Consider the following 23,328-nt stretch of genomic DNA (forward strand, 5'->3'; position numbering starts at 1 on the left):
GCTTGTTTCAAAGCTACCTACATGAGGAAATAAAAGCATATGTCAAAATCAAGACAAACAGGTTGGCTTGACCAGCTATGTCTCTCCAGGGAGAAAGTTGCTTACTCCATTAGCATAAGTATAAAATAATACATTACCTGAGTTCCTAAAATCTGACATATGATTCTAGTATGTGAAACACAATCTCCCCATTTCCCCCCCACCCTATTTTTACAGCACATCAAAATTTCTAACGTATTAAATATTACAAGTACTGTCATTTTCAGAACAGAAACAATTCTGTATTTTTAAAGGCATACAGGCTCAGACTTTCAAATGCTAATAGGAGATATACCACAGAGTATCCACTGAAAGGTGATGCATGAGGCACTGGACAGCACTGGGGGCCCATTTTGTCTGTACAGCTATAGCTAATAAACACCTCCAGCATTACCAATGTCAAATTTTGGTTGTTTTGACAAGTCACACTAACAAACTCTCAGTACGTGCTATTTTAAAAAAGCATCTTAAACACAGTTACTGTGAATTACTGCACCTCACCTGCCCTTACATAGACAGTAGGGGAAAGAAAACAGGAATTATTCCAACACTTCTGCAGGATTGTCTCTGTGTAAGCAGTATGAGCCAGATGAATGATATTTTTCCTATTTTGCATGTTCTTCTATACATAGCTGAACAGCTTTTTCTCATTGCATTTTCAAAGCAAGCATTTTTTGCATCACAGACATATTTTTCCTCTTCAAGGCAGAGTCAAAAGAATGTAAGCTCAAACCTCTACTGCCAAACAGAGCAGATGTCAAGAGCGCAAATTCAGCGCTGGCAGGAGCCAGTGGCATTTTGTCTGCATAATATCCCAGTGAATTCAGGCAACCAGATGTGCCTGTCTGGCATTCACAGACTGCTGCGTCAGCGGTGATGTTAGGACTTAACAATAATCTCTTCTAAAATTAGACCCAAAGGAGAAACGTATGGGTGAAGTTTGAAAAGAAGTTCCCAAATGATGACGGCAAAAACTCAGCACTTACAAAGGGAGCAGAATGAGAAGCAATGCACAGAATCTTTTCCTGTTTCTTTTACATATTAATTATGAAATGTGTCATTTGAAAACTGATGCCAAACTGAAGAGCTAATTTCCCTCATTAGACACATGGTTTCTTTCAAGAGCCAGCTCCACAGAGGATGTTACCCTGACTCCCAAGGAGTTACACTTCCTTACTGATGCTGAAAGTGCCCCTTTGCAGTCTGCTCAGCAGATACCAGGATGCCACTATAAGGGTTTAAATCACCTTTTTCTCTTAACCGTCTTCTCCCCAGACCAAGCAATGAGAACTTTAGAGAAAAGCTTAGTTCTTATGTTGCTGCCCTTCAAAAAGTGAGATACACCTACCTGGTACGTTTCTACGGGCTTTGTTTCCATGTTCAGATCCCAAACTTTGACAGTGAGGTAATCTCTTGTTAGCATGTATCTACCACTGTGACTGAATTTGACATCTGACACTGAAGAGATAATTTCTGAAAAAAATGATCTGTTACTGGGGTCTTCTGGTTCTTCATAAACTGTTTAAAGAAAAAGAAGCGAGAAAGAAATTGGAATTTTATAAAAGCAATGCTTTATTATACAATCTGTATTGTATATTTCTTGTGAAACAACATGATTCAAAGTACCAATCCATATGATATAGAATTAATTATATGCCCACTACTGAACTTATTTCTGTTACCTTTATATAAAAATATAAGCTGCAGGCCTTGTATGTTAGAACACGGGCCATTGGACAGTCTTGAAGAAAGCACTTGCAAAGACTCTGACTTCAAATTTTGTCAGCTTAGAATTGATTTGTCAGAATCGTAGTGCATGTGCGAGATGCCTTTCATCCGGATTGATGCCAAACAATTCATGGCACTACAGCAAAGAGCTGCTTCATCTAACATTGAAATATTGCCACTTTTGGATTCCAAGACTGAAATCTTTAAACTCCTGGGTGGCAGCCTAACACACAAAAAAATCCATATATGCAGAAAAATATATGGAAAAGAAATTAGAGCAGTCTTCTTTTAAAACTGCTGGGATGATATATGTCTTAAACAGAATTTAGCAAGGTATTTCTTTAAACATCATTTTATGCACTATCCTAAATACTGTGCCCACTGGCATTCTGGTTGGAGATACCCTGACATGAGAGTGACACATGAACTTGGACTACTCAGTCAAACCACCTTCACTGTGTCTTGAAGTTATTTATTTTTAGAGGCTGCAGCCCTGCTGATCAGAGAAGATGTATTTAATATTACCACACTTCATTTTCTCTAAAGCAGAAGAGCTTTCTTTACCCCCAGTTAATCTATTTACTACATAATAAAAGCTAAATAAAGCTGGAATTTTTGAGGGGGGCATGTTATCTGTATTTGGCATCCAACACAACATAGATGAAGACAAAATCTCTCAATGTGTAGTTTCTGATGGACTTAGGATGATGAAAAACACTCCAAGGAAGGTGGACAACTCACCTGGAGCCTTCAAATGATCTCAGCTGTACTTAACCTTACAGCTATGGGCCAAAAGCATCATTTGGAGAAATTACACAACTATGTCAGTTAGTTGACCACAGCTACATTACAACAAGGCAGTTCATCTATGGCCATCTTTCTGGTGATGCCCACATCCTCTCTCCTGACACATAACCTAAATTCGGGTGTCCCTGGCAAGCACCAGTTGCACTGTCCTCTCGGCGGACATGTAGCCTCATGATGGCCCTGGCATCCCTGGGAAGGATGGCTCCTCAAAGCCTTGCTTGGCTGCCAGCACCAGCTGGCCAGTCTGCAGGCTTCTGGCCATGTCTGAAGGCATCTGAGACTGAACAATTTGAGTTTGGGGAAGCAGTTGCAAATTGCAATTACCTCTTTCCTAAAACGTGAGCAGAGGAGAGCGATTTACCAGTTGGAAACATGAACCATGTTCATGTTCCATAGGCAACTGCTGACACTTCTGAGAAGCAGTGAACTCACTATATGCACTCCTTAACTTTTCTGTGTAATGTACTTCACATCCTGACAAGGCAAAGGATCGTGAAATATGGCTTGGACTACCTCCATACAGGGGTATCTAGCTCTTGCAGCTAGCATACTGGTCATCACTATTCAACTGTATATAATAACAGTACCTGATGGTTCGCACTTAGTTGGAGGATTCACAGAATCGCAGAAGGGTTGAGGTTGGGAAGGACATATGGAGATCATCTAGTCCAACCCCGCTGCTCAAGCAGGATCACCTAGAGCATGTTGCCCAGGTTTGCATCCAAATGGCTTTTGAATATCTCCAAGAAAGGAGACTCCACAACCTCTCTAGGCAACCTGCTCCAGTGCTCAGTCACTCTCACAGTAAAGAAGTTTTTCCTCATGTTCAGATGGAAAACTTGAAATGACTGGTAATAGTGGGCCCCACTTCACCTGGTGCAAGTCAACTACTAAGCAAGGTGTCTTCATCCCTCCCTCAACAGCTTTCACTAACTCTAGCTCTGTCAGAGTTGGAGCACAAGGAGACCATAGGAAAGGGTCGTGCTGGCTGACATGAGCTAAGCCATTAAATCATTGTCTCTTACCAAGAGCTTAGAGCAATTCTGTTCCCTTTCTGCTGGCCTCCACACCTCACTTCTGTGATCTGAATTACCTCGAATGGCATGTTTAGTAGAAAGTCAGGCTTTTTGGATCCTTCAGTTGTCAGTGAAATCAGTAGGATTCTGCCCATCTATGTCTAGAATATTCTTTGGAAATTAAGAATTTGGTGGGTGTCATTTCCAAGTTTCAGAAGTGAGTTCAGAGAAGCTACTTGTTGAGACATGAAAAGGTGCAGAAAGTAGAACAACTTCTTGCTGTCAGTCAAAACAGAGTTTTTTGGATAGTCCACTGGAATATTATTCTCTTAAATCATTTATCTATGACTGTGATTCAGACTGTTGAAAACAACAAGGTTCGAGTTTCCATCAGGTGAAATATTGTTCTGCTGAAAGTTAAGGGTGAGTATGTGGGCGAAGCATGAGGGGTAATGCAAAAAATTATGGGCAATTTTCTTTGGGGGTGCACAATGAAATGCAGCCGGGCATGCACATGAGAATAAGCTCTATATTTGAACATGCACAACACATCTAAATGGTAATGAACTACTTCAAAAAGGGCGAAAAAAACTTTTCTTTTCAGACAGACTGTAAACGAGCAACTTTAAATAGCTCTTTAAAAATTTGCCTAGACATTCTGCAAAGCAGATATTTTGTAATTATCCTGTCAGATTTTCAATAGAAGTCTGATGAGCACAAAGCAATTATCATTTCTCATACCTCTTCCCTTTAATCTGTCCAAACTATGTACTTGGCTGGCAGGAATTTCATCCTCCTAATTATGATGTGAAGTTGCTATTTAAACCAGGAATGAAAAAGAAAACCCACCGTACTACCCCTTCATTTACAGCTGAAATAGATTTTCTCAGTTATTCCAAATACAAGGCTCTATAGAAGTCTAATCAAATTTCCAATGATTAGAAGAGGAGCAATATTAGTACCTGGATGCTCTGCATTTTATTAAGATGACCATTAATGAGATTAAACCATTTCATCCCTTATCTATCTGCACTATTTAATGCTTTCCTGTGCTTACCAGTGAGTACTGGAAAATCTTACATTAATTAAACTGCAGAAAGAAAGGTAGCGGCAGCAAATTTAGTAGCAGCAATTCTTTGCAGATAGCTCAGCACAGGCAAACCAGGAAAATTGTTATAGGAAACTGAGGAGCGACTCCCAGCGCTACAGGAAAAGCTTAGCAACTAGCAGCATATGGCTGAACAACTAGAACAAGGCATTGCCCTAAGGAAATGAAGGTGACATATACCATCCTAGGCTCTTAGCTATCTCTGGTTTCAGCATTAATATAATGGTAGGTGTACACTGCAAAAAGGCATGATCTCAATTCAGTTTGGCTAATGGAAGTTATATAACTGGAGACAGAACAGTAGTGAAGGTGATAAAACTTTGATTTTTGTTCAGGCAAGCAATACAAATTCAACCCTGGCCTTTTCAAGCTGATAGGAGAAGATATGGTAATAGCTCACCATTCGCTTTATTTTCAGACATATTTTGAAATCAGCTAGCAAAATCAGATTTGCCAACATGCACTGAAAACACAACTTCTGTCCATTACAGTTTAGACTTACCCTTTGAAGGCTGCTCTTCTGCCCCAGTGCAATCAGCACCAAAGACATAAGAGACTTCAAATCTACCTTACTTTTCTATGTCTAAATAGATCTTGTTAGACTAGAATCTGGAAACAGAACTTTGCTAAGATTCAGTTAGAAAGTCTATTGTATTCCCCTATTAATTTCTTGATTAACTTTTTAATAACTAACTTTTGTAATGAAAAAGGGTATTAACTTTCATTAATAATGTTCTTGAAAACCTTTTCAGTGCTAATTATATAAAAGATATAAAACTATGTCTAGTTGCAAGCTAATGAACATAACAATCACAAATGCTGGGGTGTATTGAGCTTTCACGTGACACCGCTCAGACTTAAATATGGCCTTGACAACAGGAACACAGAAATGCCATGGGATTACAGAGCAAAGCCGAGTGCATCTCCAAGCACAGCCAATTCTGCAGCGAAGCCACCTAGGAAGACACCATTCCTGCTCCTCTCTCCACAGGTAGGGACATGGCTTAGCTGAGAAGTCTTGGTAGGGAAACAGAAATGCTCAACACCCTTCTTCATGGCTTCCTGCTCACAGCTTAAAAAGCAGGGTAGCTTTTCACAGAAGTAATTCCAGACTTTGGGTAGAAGGATGGGTTGGGTGAAGAACACTTGCCAGACCACTGTTTCCCTGAATCCTGAAGAAAATCTGCCACAAAAAAATATGCTGCTTCTTTCTTAGAAGGAACTGCTATCAGCTGAAAATCAGTCCTGCCTTTTTGTCTCTTATTTAAAAAGATTAAGTGGTCCTTAATGTAGAATTTCACTGACCTAATGCAGACATGGAGGCTCTCCTTAAAAACAGTGCATAAAAAGGGCACTTTTAAGGTGTGTATTTATCATGCAGAAATATATGCTGATGCCTAAAGTTAAAAACTTCCCTTCCAGACAAAGGCCAAAAGCAGATGCCCAGAGGGAAGTATATAAGAGCAGCGCAGTTGTATAGGATGCTTCTCCCAGGATTCTTCCAGCTCTCAACAGGTGAGTGAGGTGGTAAGTGATGCCACTGTAATTTCCCCTTTGTTTTAATATGGGCTTGAATCTGTAAATTTGAAAGGCACAAACCTGGGATAAGACACATCCAATAAAGAAAAGAAACCCTCTAATCTTCATATCAAATTCCAAGCAAGAAATAAAAAACTAAGGGCTGAAAAAAATTAAGGGTTGCTCATTTGACTCCGACCTTTCTTACAAATCTTGTTTCTAGTTTTATACTAAAAGCCAAAAACTTCTGATAATGTGCAGACTGGACCTTCTCACTCCGCTCAACATACACCACACAAACTACAAGGGACATGGGACGCCAGCCCATGCTTTCAAATCCCACTTCAGTTGTCTGGGGAGAGACCTCCTAGGAACCACTGATACTGCCTTCCTCTTTGGCATCACTAGCTACCTTTCAGTGCAAAACAATATACAGGTTTCCCAAATACATCATTGTGGCAGATTACAGAGGGATATCAGGCAGCTAGGAACACAGGAAAATGGTATATCAAAGAGCATTGTGCATACTCCTCTGAAAAACAGCAAGTAGATTGCAACTAAGTGAGATTTTAGGAGTCACCCAACCATTAACCCAAGAATGGGCAAAATGTAACTTGTGCCTCAGAAAACTTAATAAAAAGCCATGTTCCCATAAAAGGCTTTTTTCTCTTTGTTTTCCTGAACCCATTTCCAAGGATGCACATTTTTAATGGAGTCATTGGGATCTCTAGACTACAGTACCACTGAAAATTACTATTTTGGTTGCTTGGGCTGTGCTTTAATCATTCAAGGGAGTAAATTCTGGCATATGTGAACTTAAGAAAAAAAAATAATGCTAAAAATGGTTCACAGAGTGGGTGCAGTATCACAATCCAATATATCGCACAAGTACCTGTATTCCTCTCAAAATCATCTCAACAAGGAATATTCATGATATTTTATCATGAATTACATTAAAGGACCTTAGCTAATGCTATTTTCAACATTTACTCCCATTTTTCTGTTACCTTCACACTTTCGATTGGATGAAATAAAAACACAAGCTCCTCAGAGTAGTGCTGCAAAGCAGATCATTCCAAAACACAAATGAGAATGACGTTTTTCAAAGCAAAAAGAAGAATGATCTATTTAAAGAGAAAGCAATAACAATCTCCCAGATAATAGGGGGCAGGTGTTAGAAAAGCTATATATGTAATATAATGGAAGTTTATCTGAAGCTACTTTTTATTTTCTATAGGAATTTATAAGTGTATAATGGATTGATGAGATATAAGAAAAGTCAACTATATTCAGTTACACAAATGTTTCATTGCTTTTCAAAGCAGAAACCTAGAGTATAAGCTTTGACAAAAATTTGTTATCATGGCCTGAGCTCTTGATGATAACTGCAAGGTTTTCTATGAAATATCAGTAAACAAAACAAAGGGAGAAAAGGAGACAGCAAGGGAGAAGACCCTGATAATACCACATGCTCCTAAGGCACAAAGATACAGACTTTGGAATTTCTGTTACTGCAGATCAAAAGTAAAACTACAGATAAAAACAACTTTTTGCTACTACAGAGCCAAACATGATTTTAAAAGAAAACTAAAGATGACTCATGCTTATATATATTTCAGAACATGTGATTCTCTGAAAAGAAGGAAAAAACCAAAAACCTCTAAGGTGAAAGGAACTCCACAGAGCTGTAAAGAAATTTCATCACTCATAGGATGAGCTTATAAGCTGCCTAAAAAGTCATTCCTGCTAATGGAAAAACACAGCTTTTTCTGAGGCTACTTCCTTTCTGCTTAAGAACAAATAAAAACTTTTTAAACATTTCTCTAGGGGATGTTGTTAATAGCTGGTATCCTGCCCTGAAAGCATCTGTTTCTACAACATTCAGAAACAACTGGATGAAAAAGTGAAACTGGGCAACTGGCTCCTCATTGCTGACTCCTTCTGTCAGTAACAAAATGTACCAAAGATACTGGAAAGATAATGACTCAATTTTAAGGACTGTTACTGAGACTGAAGTTCTCAGAAAGTGGGCACCATGAAATAACAGCTCACTTTTCTCCTCCAAGGCCAGCTACTGGATGTAGGAAGATCTCCAGCTCTTGTTGAAGGCTCACAGCTACGAATGGGTAGAAGGCAGAGTGGGATCACTGTGGAGGGGGTAGGCTGCAGAGGCCAGGGCCAGGGCAGGTCATGAGAAGATTTTTCCTTTTTATTATCCAAGCACGCATACAGTTTTCAGTTATGCTGAATTAATGACTTTTTACCTATAACCTCTGGGTTACCCCTGTATAAGCAGAATATATGTAATGCAATTAGACCTAGAAATACTGGTAGTGGATCAGGTAATCTCTCATTAGGCTTGAAGTTTTAAAAGCACAGAAAACAGATGCAGTCCCAAGCCAAAAAAATTATCTTCTAAATTAAGCCTCTCTTTCATTTCAGATCCCAAATGAACATGACGGCAATATCTGATTAAAATGTACTGAAAAATGGTACTTTGTAATGAACACAATTTCCCCCATCTTCACAGACTAGCCATAGCAATTTATAAATTGAACAAGAACCAATATAATCTCTTTCTAGCTGATAAATAAAAATTTTAAACATATTTTTTCTTACATATATGGTTATACTAACAAAATCTTTTTCAGCAAATACGATCCTAAGCTAAAATCTTGCAAATGACTTAAATATACGCCAGTATGGAGTATATTTATGGATACTGCTGAATTTCTTAAAAGTCCCTAAAGATTATTTTCACAGAACTTTTGCAGTTAACATCTGGTATTTGTGTACATGTTGAAAAAATAACTGAGGTATTAATTGTCTTTGCTTAACTATAAGCTAGTTCCAATCTGAATGATATTTTATTGAATTTAAATTTAATTGCCTAACTTCCGGTACAGATGTCACTTCTAATTCCATATATTTTTCCAAGACAAATTTTACTGGAAAATTTATGCCAATTCATAGTTACCATACTGGTAAATCACTTATACAAAAATACGAAGAATTATCTTATTTTTTGAATTCTTAAAAGAGTCAAGAAGTGAATGGACAATGGAAATCCAACTGATATAGCCTACTTGGGTTTCCAAGAGGGATTTAATCAGATCCCTTGTAAAGGCTCACAGAATAAACAACTACTGAAAACAGGAAAGGTTCTAGGCTGCATAAGAAACTGGATAAAAGATGGAAATGAAGAAAAGGAATGATTTGTTTTCACATTGGAGAGGCTGTCAATGAAGTTTTGCAGGGTTCTGTGCTAGGGATCATAGTGATCAAAATAATTACAATTCTGACTTGGAAAAGGAAGTAAATAACGTGCTGAAAAAGCTTGCTGATAGTACCAAATTACTTAACATAAAAAAGACTAAGAACTGCAGAAGTTTTCTGTGGTATTGAATAGCTGGTTAATAAAATGGCAGAGGGATTTCAGGTAATTAAATACAGAGAGAAACACTCAGAAAAAACTCGTAGGTTTACACATTGACAGATTCTGAACCCATTTTTACCACTCAGGACATCCTGGAGTTATCACAGGTCTACAAAATGCCCAGTAGTGGTCAAAAAGCAAATCTAATATTTGGAGTTAGAAAGAAACAGAGAACAAACAGAAAGCATTACTTTGGTGCCATTTAGCTTCCAAATGTGCTCACATCTTGAGCTATGCATAGCTCTGGTCTCCTCTTAAAATGGCATTGATCTGAAGACAACACAAAAATGAGGAATAAGGATGATCAGAAGTAGGGAGTGACTGACATGCAGGCCGTGACTACACAGACAGAGACTCCTCAGCCTAGGAAAGACCACGTGGAGAGGGCTGTAATTATGAGTGGCACGGAGAGGATGAATAGGGAACGACAGCTCACTTTGTCCACTGTCTCTTCCACTCAACAAGAAGGCTCACCAGATGAAACTAGGAAAGGGTACATTCAAAACAGACAGGAGCAAATGGTTCTTCATGCCATGCCTACTAAAGCTACAGAAGTCATTGCTAAAAGATATTTGAGTGGTAAAATTATACACAGGTTCAAAAGCAACTGTACAAATTCAAGGGAAAAAAAACCCCATCCACTTGAACACTGTCAAATATAAAGAAGCTATCTCTCTCTAAAATCCCTGAATCCCAAGTTTACAAATACAAACTGCCAAGGCTGAAGATTTTATGTTTGCCCTGTTCTTGCGTTTTCTGCTGCTGTGGCTTTTGACCACTATCAGAGCCATAATACTGCAATAAAAGGCCCTCCGGTCTGCCCCAGTATAGTTATTCTTACACACTGCTTTTAATCTCCTTTAGGATTTCATACTAAATAGCTCCCAAGTTCATTTGAAGTGAATCAAGAGCAATTGCAAAAGTGTCTCTGAAATTCATGGTCTCTTTAAGATGTATTATTTTCATTGTTTATGATAATAGGTCAATCTACTATTATTATTCACTTTATCCTTCACTATCCCTGAATGTTTTATTGTCTTATATTAAGCTAAACCACTCATACATCTACCTTCCTCAGATGTTCTTTCATATCAGGTTTGTTTTGCTAATGTGAAAATCTTACCTTCCTGTTCTACATTAATACAGGTGTTTGCGTATGAAATTTTTTGAATCTACCTTAATATGCAATCAAAACCACAATTATTTGATGACATGAAGTATAAATAACTAACCAGAATTATTTAACGTTGTTTTATATTACTGTAGCCCAAGCACTCTGTAGTTGCTCATCCTGTTATAAATCAAAAAAGTTACTATCTTTTTATATTCCAGTAAATCCATTCTGAGTGCACTTCTTCACACCTTGTTCATTTACATATCATCTTCCTTCTTTGAGCACAGGCAAGTTTCTGAAGCTACCCACACCTCGAGCCTGAAATCCCACCTACAGCAAAGCACTCCCTTATCCAATGACCCATTATTAAAACCAGGTTTCTCATCAATACCCCTAGAGAGTGTGACTTCTGAAACTGGAGCCTCAAATCAATATTTAAGAATCTGTTTTACCATCTGCAGTGAGTTGCTGCAGCTCGTTGCAAACCCCAAGGGACAGTGCATTAGCACTGAAAGCCAAAGCCAGATCAATAGCTAAAGATCAGTGGGTGGGAGCTCCACTACCGAGCTGCTTATGTTAATGTAACTTTGCCAGTGAGTTTGTTAATAAAGAGAAATGGTGCTGAAGACAACAAGGAAGTGAAAATATGTGAGGGCGAACTGGAAGATCAAGCATCGTTAAGCCTCAGTCTCACAAAGGCTTATGTGCATGTTTAATGCCGTGTTTCGTAAGCAATCCCATGGAAGTTAATGGGACATAAAACTATTCCTTGTGTACAGCAAAATATATGCAATAAGTCTTTCAGATCTTGATATATAAGGTTAACAATAGATGCTTTTTTTCCCCAGTAAAACAGCATCTTGACAGAATAATGTTGGTTTCAAGGCACAACAAAAAGCAGTTTTTGTTGCTATTAAAAAATTAAGCAAACAAGACAGGAATTTTAATAGACTGAATAATTAAAGCAATCTCTCAGCAATTATTTGCTTTATCTGTGTGTGTTTGGGGAAGAGGGGTTAATGAAACACCTCTTCAATCATAAATCATTTACCATTGCTTCAGGCTTTTCTCCTTCCTCTTACTATTTGATAGCTGTAAGTACTTAAGTAAGATTTTTTGTTATTCTGATTTAATTTTAACAAATTTTATACAATTGGAAGAAACACTATACAGATACAATCCTATTTCTGTAGCAGCACTTTCTCATTTTCATTACCCATGTTTTTAATGTCTTTATTATACACTCATCTAAACTGAACAGAACAGAAGCTTTGGAGCCAACGCTTCAGGCAGTCTCATACCGAATTTCAATGGGATTCCTACACAGGGAAGGATCCTTTTCAGGATCTAGTTTAGTATGTGTGAAATTGTAATAACAGATCTTTAGTGACAGTCATAATTACAAAATTATCAGAACGCACGCACATTTTCACTGATGATATAAAACCAGCAATGAATATATGCCTTTGTAGTGCCTGCTTAGAAAATAAATCCAGAATTAGGCTAAGGAGAACATTATTAAAGCGTGGGATCAAATCATTATGGAAGCTCAGATAAGTTTCACTCCTGTCACATGAAACCTCACAGATTTTGCCTGAAGTGGACATTACTTTGACAGTGGCCTCTCATGCACAAAGGGGGAATGACTGGCTGTCTCTCAGATGACAATCTGACGTGAGACCAGATGCAGAAATAAAAAGCATATTTTAAATGTAAAGCTTAGATAAAAGAAAAACATGTCTCTTTTCTAGTTGTACAATAAGCATCATTTGCTTGGAAAGGTCAATATTAATTAGCAAATCCAGCAGGGGTGTTCTGTCACAAGCTTTCTGTGCATCTGGTTATTCTCTGTTTCAAATGAAGGATAATCCATATTCAGTTAGAGGTCAGAAAGCTGTCTCATCTCTGCAATTGCAACCTCCCATAAAAGGTTAGTAAATATAATTCATTTCAGTTTTAAAATTTAACATGTTCTAGTAGTCTTTCTTTGATTTGTGTTTTGGCTACTTCCAGGGTCCTGAATTCCTAAGTTTAAAACCAAAGATGATCTCAAAAAACAGGAGATAACCAAACTCAGTTAACTGCCAAACCGATAGAAAAATGGCATTTATCCTAAAGAAAGGGTTGGCATTTCTTTCATGTCTGAATTTCAAATAAAAATGTAGAAAAGGGCTCTCAAGGAAAAAAATGATACCGCCACATCTTTGTGTCACAAACCAAACCCAAAATTTACTCTGCTTTGCTCTGAAGTCCAGTTCATATCTTTAAGATGTTTGTTATCTATCCTATGGCATTAGGGAAGGCATCTGCTGAGGTCTTTTGCCCCTTCTTTGGAAGAGTCCAGAGAAGGTAGATGTTAAGATTGCCTGTCATCTATCTACACATGCCTCCCTAGTCAAACGCTCTCCAGGAAGGCACACAACAGGCTTTGGATGTGCCAGCTCATTTTAAAGCTGGCCAGTGCTTTTAGCACATTGGGAAGTGCGTGGAGACAAACAGGTCCTCAAAATGGTCCACTTGAGACTCAGCCGCTAGAAGCTTCTCAAGTGTGAATGGAGGATCAAAGATGTGAACTACCTGCATTATGTACAAAGGTTTGCATTTTAAAGACCACCGTGGCACTCTTGGTGGAGCAATAAACTTCAAACTGTAGCTTTTCCTTCTTCCTTTAATTTTTTTTAAGCAAACTTTGCACATGGGTAATGGATAATTAGAAATAGTTTTTTAGTCTACAAAATCATATTAGGAAATGAACACTAAAAAAAAAAGCTGCAAAGCAACTTATGTCATTTAAGTAGATTACATCTTCTGAGGCAACATTTTCTGAAGTATGCAATGACTTTAAGATATTAATGCTGTTACACTGAATATCAATCAGGGTTATACTCTTGAGTCACTTAAATTTCCATGTTGCAGAAATGTGCAGTTTCTATTTATCACTTAATAATTCTAAGTTTAATAATTCTGATGAACTACTGAAGAAAGCTTTTCATTTCTCTCGCATACTCAAGCTCAGTTTTCTTTAACAAGCTGCTTTATCAGATGATTTCTTAAAACAGTCACACGTACCTATCTAGTCTATAAACTGTTTGGAAGATGGATATTATCGTCGTTCACATTTATAAGGAGCATAATAATAGCAACAGAAGATCAAACCAAATTAGTAACTATCAGTTAATTGAACATTTCTGTTTTATAGTGCTATAAGCATTCTTTTAGTCAGAATGATCCTACTGCAACAATATCTTTTTGTTTGTCTTCTTCATTATCCGAATCCCTTCCATGAGAATTTCAAATAGTTTTGGAATTGGCGGGGGGCAGGGAGTTCTTTTATTTCTTGGATGTTGCCAGTTAACTGCTCTAACAATGACACTTTTTCAGCTGTTACTACCATTGTTTCACTACTGCCACAGATTTCCAGCATTCTGCCTTCTTTCTACATTGCATTGCCATGCATGTTGCCTGAATAATGGCACAAAGATGACCTTTGGGTGTTTTACCATGTAGGGCCATTTTTAAATGCTTTTAAATGAAAGCTCCCTTATTATTTAAATTAACTCCCTATTTCTTCCTGCTTGAGACTGCCATTCCAATCCATTTTAAAGCTTTACCCATAACCTTGTGGATTGCTGGGAACACCACCTTTCTTATTCCCATCCCTCTATATTCCAAATAAGCAAGGATATGCATCTCTTTTTTTTTCTCCTCCTCTCCAGAATATGTTCATGGAATTCTCTCCCACTACTTGCAAAGCCTGTTAATAACGTGGGACAGTATTATGTATGTATCTGCTCTGCTGTTACAGATTAGGCTTTCCTGTATATCCATTTGTAACGGCCACACATTTTGTTTCTGATTGCTTGCCCAGCATTCAACAATCCATTAAAGAGAAGAGGTTATAAAGAACCAGTTTCCATTGGAAAAACAACACATTTTATCACATCTTATCGGTATCTTATGACGACTTAAAACTCGGCTACTGACCTGATACTGCTACCTGATGCCTTATGGATGGAGTTGGTGGCCTAAGCCCATTTTTCTATGGGACAGAGGTCCCCATTACAACTCATCCCACAAATTGGCAGCTTGCTAATAAATCTCAGCATAAGCACCAAGGTTGAACAGATATGGAAGCCTCTCCTCTCTTCCATGTCAGAGCCATGAAACTTTAATAAGGGAAACCTCGTAGTTTTGCTGTCACTAATCCTGAACAGAGAGATTTTGCCACTGGGTTTAGCAAACCAGAAATCTTCAAAAACTGTGACTTATTAACATCCTGTGCCAGTGACCTACACTACAAATATTAAGTATGTAATTTATTTATACAGTATAGCACAGTAATTATTTATGGCACTCTCTAGACTCGTACAAATGGAAGGACCCTTCTCCCAAAAGCTGCAACTGACTTTAGCCCAACTGTAGGGATTCAGGTAACAAAAGGGACTTAAAAAGGAGTAAACCCCAAAGTTCACAACATATGCTCAGCATCCAGGTGTTTGTGCAAGTTTTTCATTGGACCTTATTTATCCCTAAAAACATCGAAACCTATTAGTGTCAGAACAGCATCTGAAATACAGACCATAGTGATATTAGACTGAAAGAAGAAAGTAGGATTGTGTGGCAGAAAGTGAGGCTGCACAGTGATCACAGTCATAGCTGTTTTAGCTAAGAAGCAGAGTCAGTTATGGGGAAGGGTATGGATGCAAGTTGAGCTAGGAGAGTAGGGTACTGATCACGCATGTGCACCATGTATAAAGCAAGTGCTAAGAGGAATCAGATTCACAGGGAAGGTACTAGAGAGATGATCCTGCAAATATTTGATTTCCCTGATTGCTTGTTTTTTAAAGCATCTCCATTTAGGTTGCTACAGGCTTTACATAATTAGCGTTGCATACCTCTGAGAGTTATATTCAAACCACTCCAATCAGCAATATTCCCTGTAACACACTGGAAGGTCTACCATCACCTTATCAATTTTGCATTGCACATGCTCTACATACTCAAATTCTCAGTGAGTTTGACTTGGGTTCAGTGCAGCAATGCTACATTAAATGGCTATTTTCTAAATCATAGATCTGGAAAATAGGGTTTAATCAATGACCATTAGACCTTGCGCTCCCTTCTGGCATAAAATGCATTCTTTTTATCCATGGTTACTGTATTGTTGTTTTAAGATGTTATGATTGGCATTTGGCACTGAGTTACAGGGGCAAGGAGGCCTTATTAGCAGAAAGAAATGAAAGTATTATGGAACAAAACAATGTAAGTGGGACCGGATAACTCACAACAATGCCCCAAATTGTGTCATGCTCCCATCTCACTCCATGGTATTGAATCCCCCCCTGCAAGTATAAGGGGATACTGCTAACAAAGGTAAATTGCCCAGAAGGTTATTTTATGTAATTGGAGATCACACTGTAAGAGGTTTTGAGTGTGCCCATTTCTCCATGTAGCCAAAAGGTCTAAACAAAGGCTCTTTACTACATCTACTCCAGTAAAAAAAAAAAGAAAAGTTTCTGTGCTAAGTATGTGCATGACTTACGTCTCACTTAAGTCTTCAGAGTTATTTTTTTTTATTTCCGAGTAATAAGACCCATGTGCCTCAAAAGGATGAGGCAGCAATTGATTGATAAGAAAACCTCTTATGTGCCCTCTGCGCTAAGAGAATTCCTCCTAATTTCCTTCTCAAGGATTCAACATGGCCAAGGAAACTGAAGACCAGATTCTATGAGATGGAAGTGTCCTAGAAGCACCTGGCTCAAGCAGATCCACCATGTTGATTAAGTTCTCAGCTCCTCACAGGAGACTGTCACACGACATAATGCCTCTGTCTTGTGTTTTTCAGTCTCAGAAGATCAGGAAGAAACAGGCTGTTTGTGCAAGGCAAAGTGCCTGGGCTTGTCAGGTTACTGGTGGGAAGAACCATATTCTGTCTTATCTGTGCTATGAAGAGTTGATAGGCAGACAGTATGAACATGTATCTCCCTTCATCCCTTACTTTGAGAACAAAGACAATGTCACATTTTACTTCCTTGCTCTTATGAAGCCTTCAAATACGTACTGTCATAAATTGGTTACACCTTCTCTAAATACATCTCACAGGCCACGTGAGATCATATTAGGACAAGACACCACCTTCTATGGCAGCACAGTATCATTTTTTTGAGTTGCCAGATATTAGTTAGTGCATTAACTATTTCCTATAGTGAACAAACATATTATCAAAAAAATACATTTGGGGCCTAGATGAAATTTTCAGGAAGACTTCAACATTTTTGAATCTAGAAAACAAATTAAAAATTTTGAAGGCAGCTTGAATGACAAAATTTACTTGCTACAGTATTCAGAACAGTAGCTGTGTATTCAAAACAATATGATAATCTGCTTATTTATCCATACTCAAAATACTGCTTGGGAATCATCTGTCTTTTGCTGGACAGCTGTAGCTTCTTCACTCATCCCTGCAGTAAGAATCACAAGAGGGACCAGTCATAGAAGTGACCATTTTCAAGTGCACAGAAAACATTCATATGGAGCAGAAAAATTTCCTGTATTTTTTTGCTGTTTTCTTCTCAACCGTGCCCAGAACTAGGAAGCTAACTAAGAAGCATGGGTGGCATGCACACCTACACACGCTGCCCATGAATAATGACCCATTAACGACACTGGACTTACGCTTGGAATGTTTGTCGCAGAGGGCTGATGCCCTCATGTCGCAGAGTCTCAACGATCCTTTGCTGCTGCTGTAGACGAAGAGATTGCAATGATGGGGATGAAACTCAGAGGCTGTAATCACTTCCGTCAGGTCCTCCATATTGGCTGGCTTTATATCTACAATGTCTGAATAGAAGTTTCATTAAGGAAAATGTAATTGTTCACAGGCAAATGATGACTCTCACCATTTCTTGAAGGAAGTATGCTTATCTAGATGTCCAAGCATTTCACACTTTTAGATAAAGGTACACTCATTTATTTGGCAGTAGGGCTTTTTTTAAATTCCATATCTGCCCCATCTAGAACAAACCCATCAAGAGTCAATAACAGCTTTACAGCAGATGCCATTAGTAGGTCAGCTGCCCATTCTGTGCAAAAAGGATGTCAAAGAAACGATATTTCAGGGGCTTTGGAATTCTAGTTTCCGTTAAAACCAATAGAGAGCAGGTAGCTCCTGTATTTCCCTGTTAATTACAACCAGCATTATTTCCCCATAACTGCTATTGAAAGATTTATTTCAGATAATACTGATTGATAGGGAACAATGCACAGCTGAGATTTGTTCCCTCTGGTAAGGGTTTGCTGCCTTTTATGATCATGCAGCTTAACTTAAATAATACACATACCTTAAGCTAAAGGCCTAGAACAACAAATGTTCATTTTTGCAAAGGCAAACGCAGACAAACATAGAGGTGTGTATGTAGGAAGTTCTGTGTGAACATATACTAATATAATTTCCTTTTTAAAAAAATCAGGGTTTCTACTGATACAAAATAACATTGTGCATTGGTTTTGCTATTCAGCCCCGAATCCTTCAGAAAGAAGAATCTGAAATGGCCTTCTTAGTTTTTTTTTCCCCTATCTACTACTGTGGAAAGAAAGATGCTTACTCCTGAAATCAGTATGAGTTTCTGTGACTAAGAACTGTACACCTGAATCATTTAACTGGACACATCCGGAACAAAAATATATCAAAGATCTAGTTTCCTGAGCACAGGCCTGTCAGTTTGATCATCAAAGATTGTTCACACAAAGTATAGCTCACATTATGCACAGATATATATCCACTCATATACATTACCTGCCTGGGTGAGCATAAAACCCAGGAAAGACCTGACAAGCATATTTGGAGGAGAAGGCCAGCTCATGGAAGATTGCTCATAAAGAAAAGAATGAAAGAAAGAGTCCCACAAGAGAGCTGTAAGAAAGTAATAATTATGGAGACATAAAAGGAAAGAATATATATGTAAAGCAGTACCTTTAAATAAGACTGTACATTCTCATATTGCCCTTATCAATCTCACTGTAGATAAGCCATCCAAATGTTAACTAACCCTTCAAACAAGAAGAAAAGTAACATTACCCTATTTTACTGATGAGGCTCTAAGAGAGGCAATAAATGATTTGCATAAGGTCACACGGGAAATACATGAGAGAACAAACCTTGATCACTGAGTTCCAGTTCTGCGCCCTACGCACAAATCATCTCAGTGCCTGGATTCCCCATAAAATCTGAATCAACTGACATTCAAAATTTAAACATCTCAGGGGATAAGATAAATGTGGAAATCTCTTTTACTGATGGCAAGCCATATGTCACGATATTAAGCCTGTTCTTGTTCCCACTGAAGAAAACAGAAAACCTTTAACTGATTTTTGTGGGAAAAGGGCACTGATACTTTGATCTTTCCCTAAAATGTAGATTTAATGGCACTACAGTGAAATTAAACATAACAATAAGAAAGATTTAGAGATAAGGATCTCGGTAACTTTGCATAGACCAAAACATCACAACGACTCTTATTTTCTTTTTACACCAAGTGATTTTAAAAGGAAAATATCAGCAAAATAATGAATATCTTGTGACATTTAATAACAAGGGGGAATGAATTAATGTTGCATTTCAACTGCATTCCCACTTACTTACAGTATCACATTTGCATCCATCTCCAAGAATCCCTCATGATTAATATTACTGCAATGAATGTTAAGACACAGCAACATCGATTTACCTCCTCTTATAAAACATCACTAAATATTCCTGAATAATAACAAGAAAAAAAAAACTTTATTCAGTTTTTTGTATTGTGAATGGGTCTCAGGAAATATCTTTAAGTAAAAGCAATTACTTTCAGTGATTGAATTGCTTTCAGGAGTTCAGAAAAATTACAGTAACTCATTGCATGTATTTCACCTTTCAGCAGAGAGATGAATAATTGCTGAGTGATGAAAAAGATATAAAATATAAATAGTGTGTGTGAAACAGTCAGGGTAAGTATCATTCTTCTGGAAGCTGAAGACAATATTGATGAATTTCCCTTCATTGCATAAAATGAATAATCCTATGCTGAATAATGAAATTAAATATTCCATCCTCCCAGTAGAAAAGCATAAAATACTTGAAACAGACTGCATTTCCACATGTAATCTAAATCTCCACTGAGAGAGCAAGAACCCCATGGCCTTTTGAGGATCATGCAGAAAATGCACCACAAAAAACTCCCTGTTTCATTATATGTAGAAAAAAATACAATAATCGATATAACACCTGTAATAAAGTAAAACAATCGAAAGGATAAAGAGTTGAGGAAGAGATTTACCCCCAAGTACATTTGTAATAATAGATGGAAAAACAGCCTGTGCTTTGACAGCTACAGAAACCACTGTATCAAAAGAAGAACGTGTCACACAAAAGAACATTTTCCTCCTCTCATGATTTTTGCCATCTATTTGAAAACAATCAAGTACAGCTTGACATGTGATGTGTGGGAACTGTATTTAAGCTAGCATGACATGGTAAGGGCAAGCACCTCCCATGAGACACTTTGCATTTCTATTTTTCCATCTTCCCTTTTGTGTCTTTTTTTTCTTTTTACAAATAACATCGCATGGCAGGAAAACATAAAAACAACTGGACCAGACACCACGCTTCAGAAACAGGCCCTCTGGTGAACCTGAAGAGTTCAAAGAGGAATCTGGCAGCAACTGATTAAATGAAAATCCCATTGCTAAAGGGAAAAGTATTCTAATGGCACAAATCTGTAGGGTCAGCCACCTCCTATGCTAACTACTTCCCCTGCAATCGTCTCTCGTGGCGGGATGTCTTCAGTGGTTCACAGTCCTTCTCCCTCAGTTCACATCTGACATACCACATTCACATCTGACTCCTATTGTACCACACGTAGCATGGAAAAAGAAAAAAAAACAAACAAAAACAAATCCTAAGACCAAAGGTTTCTAAGAGACAGAAAGGCCAAACAGCAGTTTACCATTGGCAGTGCACTGGGCTATAATTCTGCTGTCCTAAAAATGCTGGTGTCCCAGTGTCCCAGGGTGGGATTTTCCCTGGGAAAATGAAAAAGATCTTCACGCTGCTGTCACCCACGTGCACGCTTGCCAAGAATGGGGCAGTCTGATCTGTGGTAGACGCTCGCACAAAGGGAAGGCTGAATTGGCACATGTTCCTGCCATTCCTGTTGCTGCCAGCTTTTAGAAGTAGGCATTCCTCTGACAGACGGGCAACACGGACACTACTTCAACCTTTCCCATGGCAGCTTTTCCCTGTCTCTGAAGCCTGGGATGCACTGGCAGGCTTTTAATTCATTAACTTTGAAACAAGCAACATAAAATACCTTCTTGCTCACAAAAAACAGAACAGGTCTCAGACTCTCCTAACCCAGTCATTTACTATCTTTTTATATACCAGGTCTCCCCTCTATTGCATCGCTCAGTGAAATGGAATAAAGCGATGAAGAGGTCAACAGATTTTCCAGATGCTCTCCATAGCAAAACAGAAATGAAAACCTAGCAGGCTTGGAGACCACATTGGTGAGAGATGACATTCTTATAGTTGAGTTGGTAGAGCTAGAAGACCAGGAGTTAATTGTGGTAAAGGCAGCAAAGACACCCTCAGCCCAAGTTCAGGGTTACACTTCTATATGAGGTGCTGTGCACATCTTCAGGAACAAGGCCCACAACACCAACTTTAATCGCATTATAGGTTACTTGATGCAGACCTGCCTAATCGTACTATCCTGCATTGATCCATCTTGCAACTACATCACTAGTAGCAGGCAAAGACATCTTACCAGGGGGTTGAAAAGAGAGTGATACAGAAGGGCATCCCCTCTTCTACGCAAGTCGGATGCTAACACAGGGTAGGTTTCCATAGCTAGGAAGCCCACTGGAAGACAACCCGCCTAAGCCAGAACAGTTTCCACACCTCTCCCCACAGCCAGCCTGGTCCAGGCAGTCCCAGCCGGCTCCCATCAGAACGGTTTCCAGAGCACCCAGGGGTGCCACGCACCCACTCCTTCCCACGTCCTGACCCAGGGGAGCGCCAGCCGAATCTGACACAGCAGAGGAAGTATAACATCAGCAGGCAGGACAGGAGCTCATCGAGAGAGCAAGGACGCTTTAAAGAAAGGTCTGAAGGAGGAGGGAGGGAAGCAAAACAGTGCGAGAGGAAAGAGGAACGAGCATACGGAAAGGCGTGATTAACACCATGCAGTTCACATGCGGTGTGAGGGATGCAATCTGAGTACAGAATTCTGTTATATGGTATGTTCAGTCCTAATCCAGTATTTTGTGCTGCTGTTATGCAGCAGATATGAAAGCGAAGATGGCAAGAGAAGGATTTGTCTCACTGCCTTTGGGCCACTTATCTAACAGAAATATCCCCTTCTGGGAGAAGGCATTCAATAGTTTCTTTCATTTCAGGTTACAAAGATGACCCTCACCTTGATCCAAAATTTACATTAATCAGACTTCTTCACTTGATCAGCTAGAATATAAATGAGCATGCTTGCTTTGTGCTCATGCCAAAACATGTATAATGAGAACGTGGAAAAAACACAAGGTTCCTGCTGAGCAAAAAAGGTTCCAGGATGTGTTTCCTTGTATGATAATGGAAACAGCCATCTATTTTTCCTTATAATAGATTAAATTTCTTTTGAAGTGAAAAGTATGCATAAGGAAATAGTTGCTGCTTCTTCCAGAAACCATCAGGGAACACTACAAGGAATGTGATTTTGTAGAAAATAAACTTTTAACTCATTAGCTATAGCACACAAAAGACTGAGTCTTACATCATAATTTTGGAATCATTTTTAACAGAATTTGTGGGTTCACCATCAGGAGGACAGTATCAATACAGTTGGATTCAGGCTACAGGAAAAAATTTAACTGAACCCCATTTATTCAACTGCTATGTAGGTCAAAGGCTTTATTTAGAAAGCCAGGAAGAATTTTCCATAGAAGCTTCCTAAGAAAATAAAAATTCTCACCTTATTTCAATATATGCTCTTGCAACACTGCATTTTTAGCCCTGCGTGGGACTTGTGTCTTTGCAGTTTTTAAGCTCTTTCAAAGAATAAACTTCAGCATAGCATTTCTCCCCAAACCTGGCTGTTCCTCGTGTTTTCCACAGAGATTTGTTCCAGCTCCTAATTTTATCTGCACTTCACACTTCCATTCTAGTCTAGACCTAGGAAGATTCACTGACTAGTAGTCGAAATCAATAGCAATTCGTAGAAGCTGCCAGGACTTTGGTTTAGGATAATTGATTACTGTGGCCCTGCTGAGGCTTTATACTGTTTTAATGTAAGCACATCCCTCAGTTGTTTTCTCTGTTAGTCATTTAGTGCACACTATTTTCATTGTAAGGAGTGAGCTGTGATGCCTACAAATCAAGCTCTACCAGTTTGACACTTCCTACATGGTGGTTGTGTCATTCCTATGCCATGCCTCAGCTAAGGAAATTCATTTCAAGTGTCCACACTCTTTCGTGCAGGTTCTGTACATCCGGGGAGCAGGGGACTGAATCTGGCCTCACTACGTTTGATAACAT

General features: G+C 38.6%; 1 protein-coding gene and 1 long non-coding RNA gene across 6 annotated transcripts in view; one reads left to right on the forward strand and one right to left on the reverse strand.

Moving 5' to 3' along the window:
• PPP2R2C (protein phosphatase 2 regulatory subunit Bgamma) overlaps positions 1–23,328 on the reverse strand; it is a 198,527-nt gene that overhangs the window by 15,488 nt on the left and 159,711 nt on the right. For all 5 annotated transcript variants that reach the window (XM_064511456.1, XM_064511457.1, XM_026121979.2 and 2 more), the window contains 2 exons: positions 17,442–17,606; positions 1,388–1,557 (listed from right to left, as the gene is read on the reverse strand). In XM_064511456.1, coding sequence (XP_064367526.1) covers positions 1,388–1,557; positions 17,442–17,606 — 335 coding nt within the window. The remainder of the gene's footprint in view (positions 1–1,387; positions 1,558–17,441; positions 17,607–23,328) is intronic.
• Positions 1,551–22,441, forward strand: LOC135328314 (uncharacterized). The gene is made up of 3 exons (XR_010389137.1): positions 1,551–5,689; positions 6,121–6,213; positions 21,187–22,441. It is a non-coding gene; the product is annotated as an uncharacterized LOC135328314 (long non-coding RNA).

The sequence above is a fragment of the Dromaius novaehollandiae genome, chromosome 4, assembly GCF_036370855.1.
Source record: "Dromaius novaehollandiae isolate bDroNov1 chromosome 4, bDroNov1.hap1, whole genome shotgun sequence".
Taxonomy (NCBI): domain Eukaryota; kingdom Metazoa; phylum Chordata; class Aves; order Casuariiformes; family Dromaiidae; genus Dromaius; species Dromaius novaehollandiae.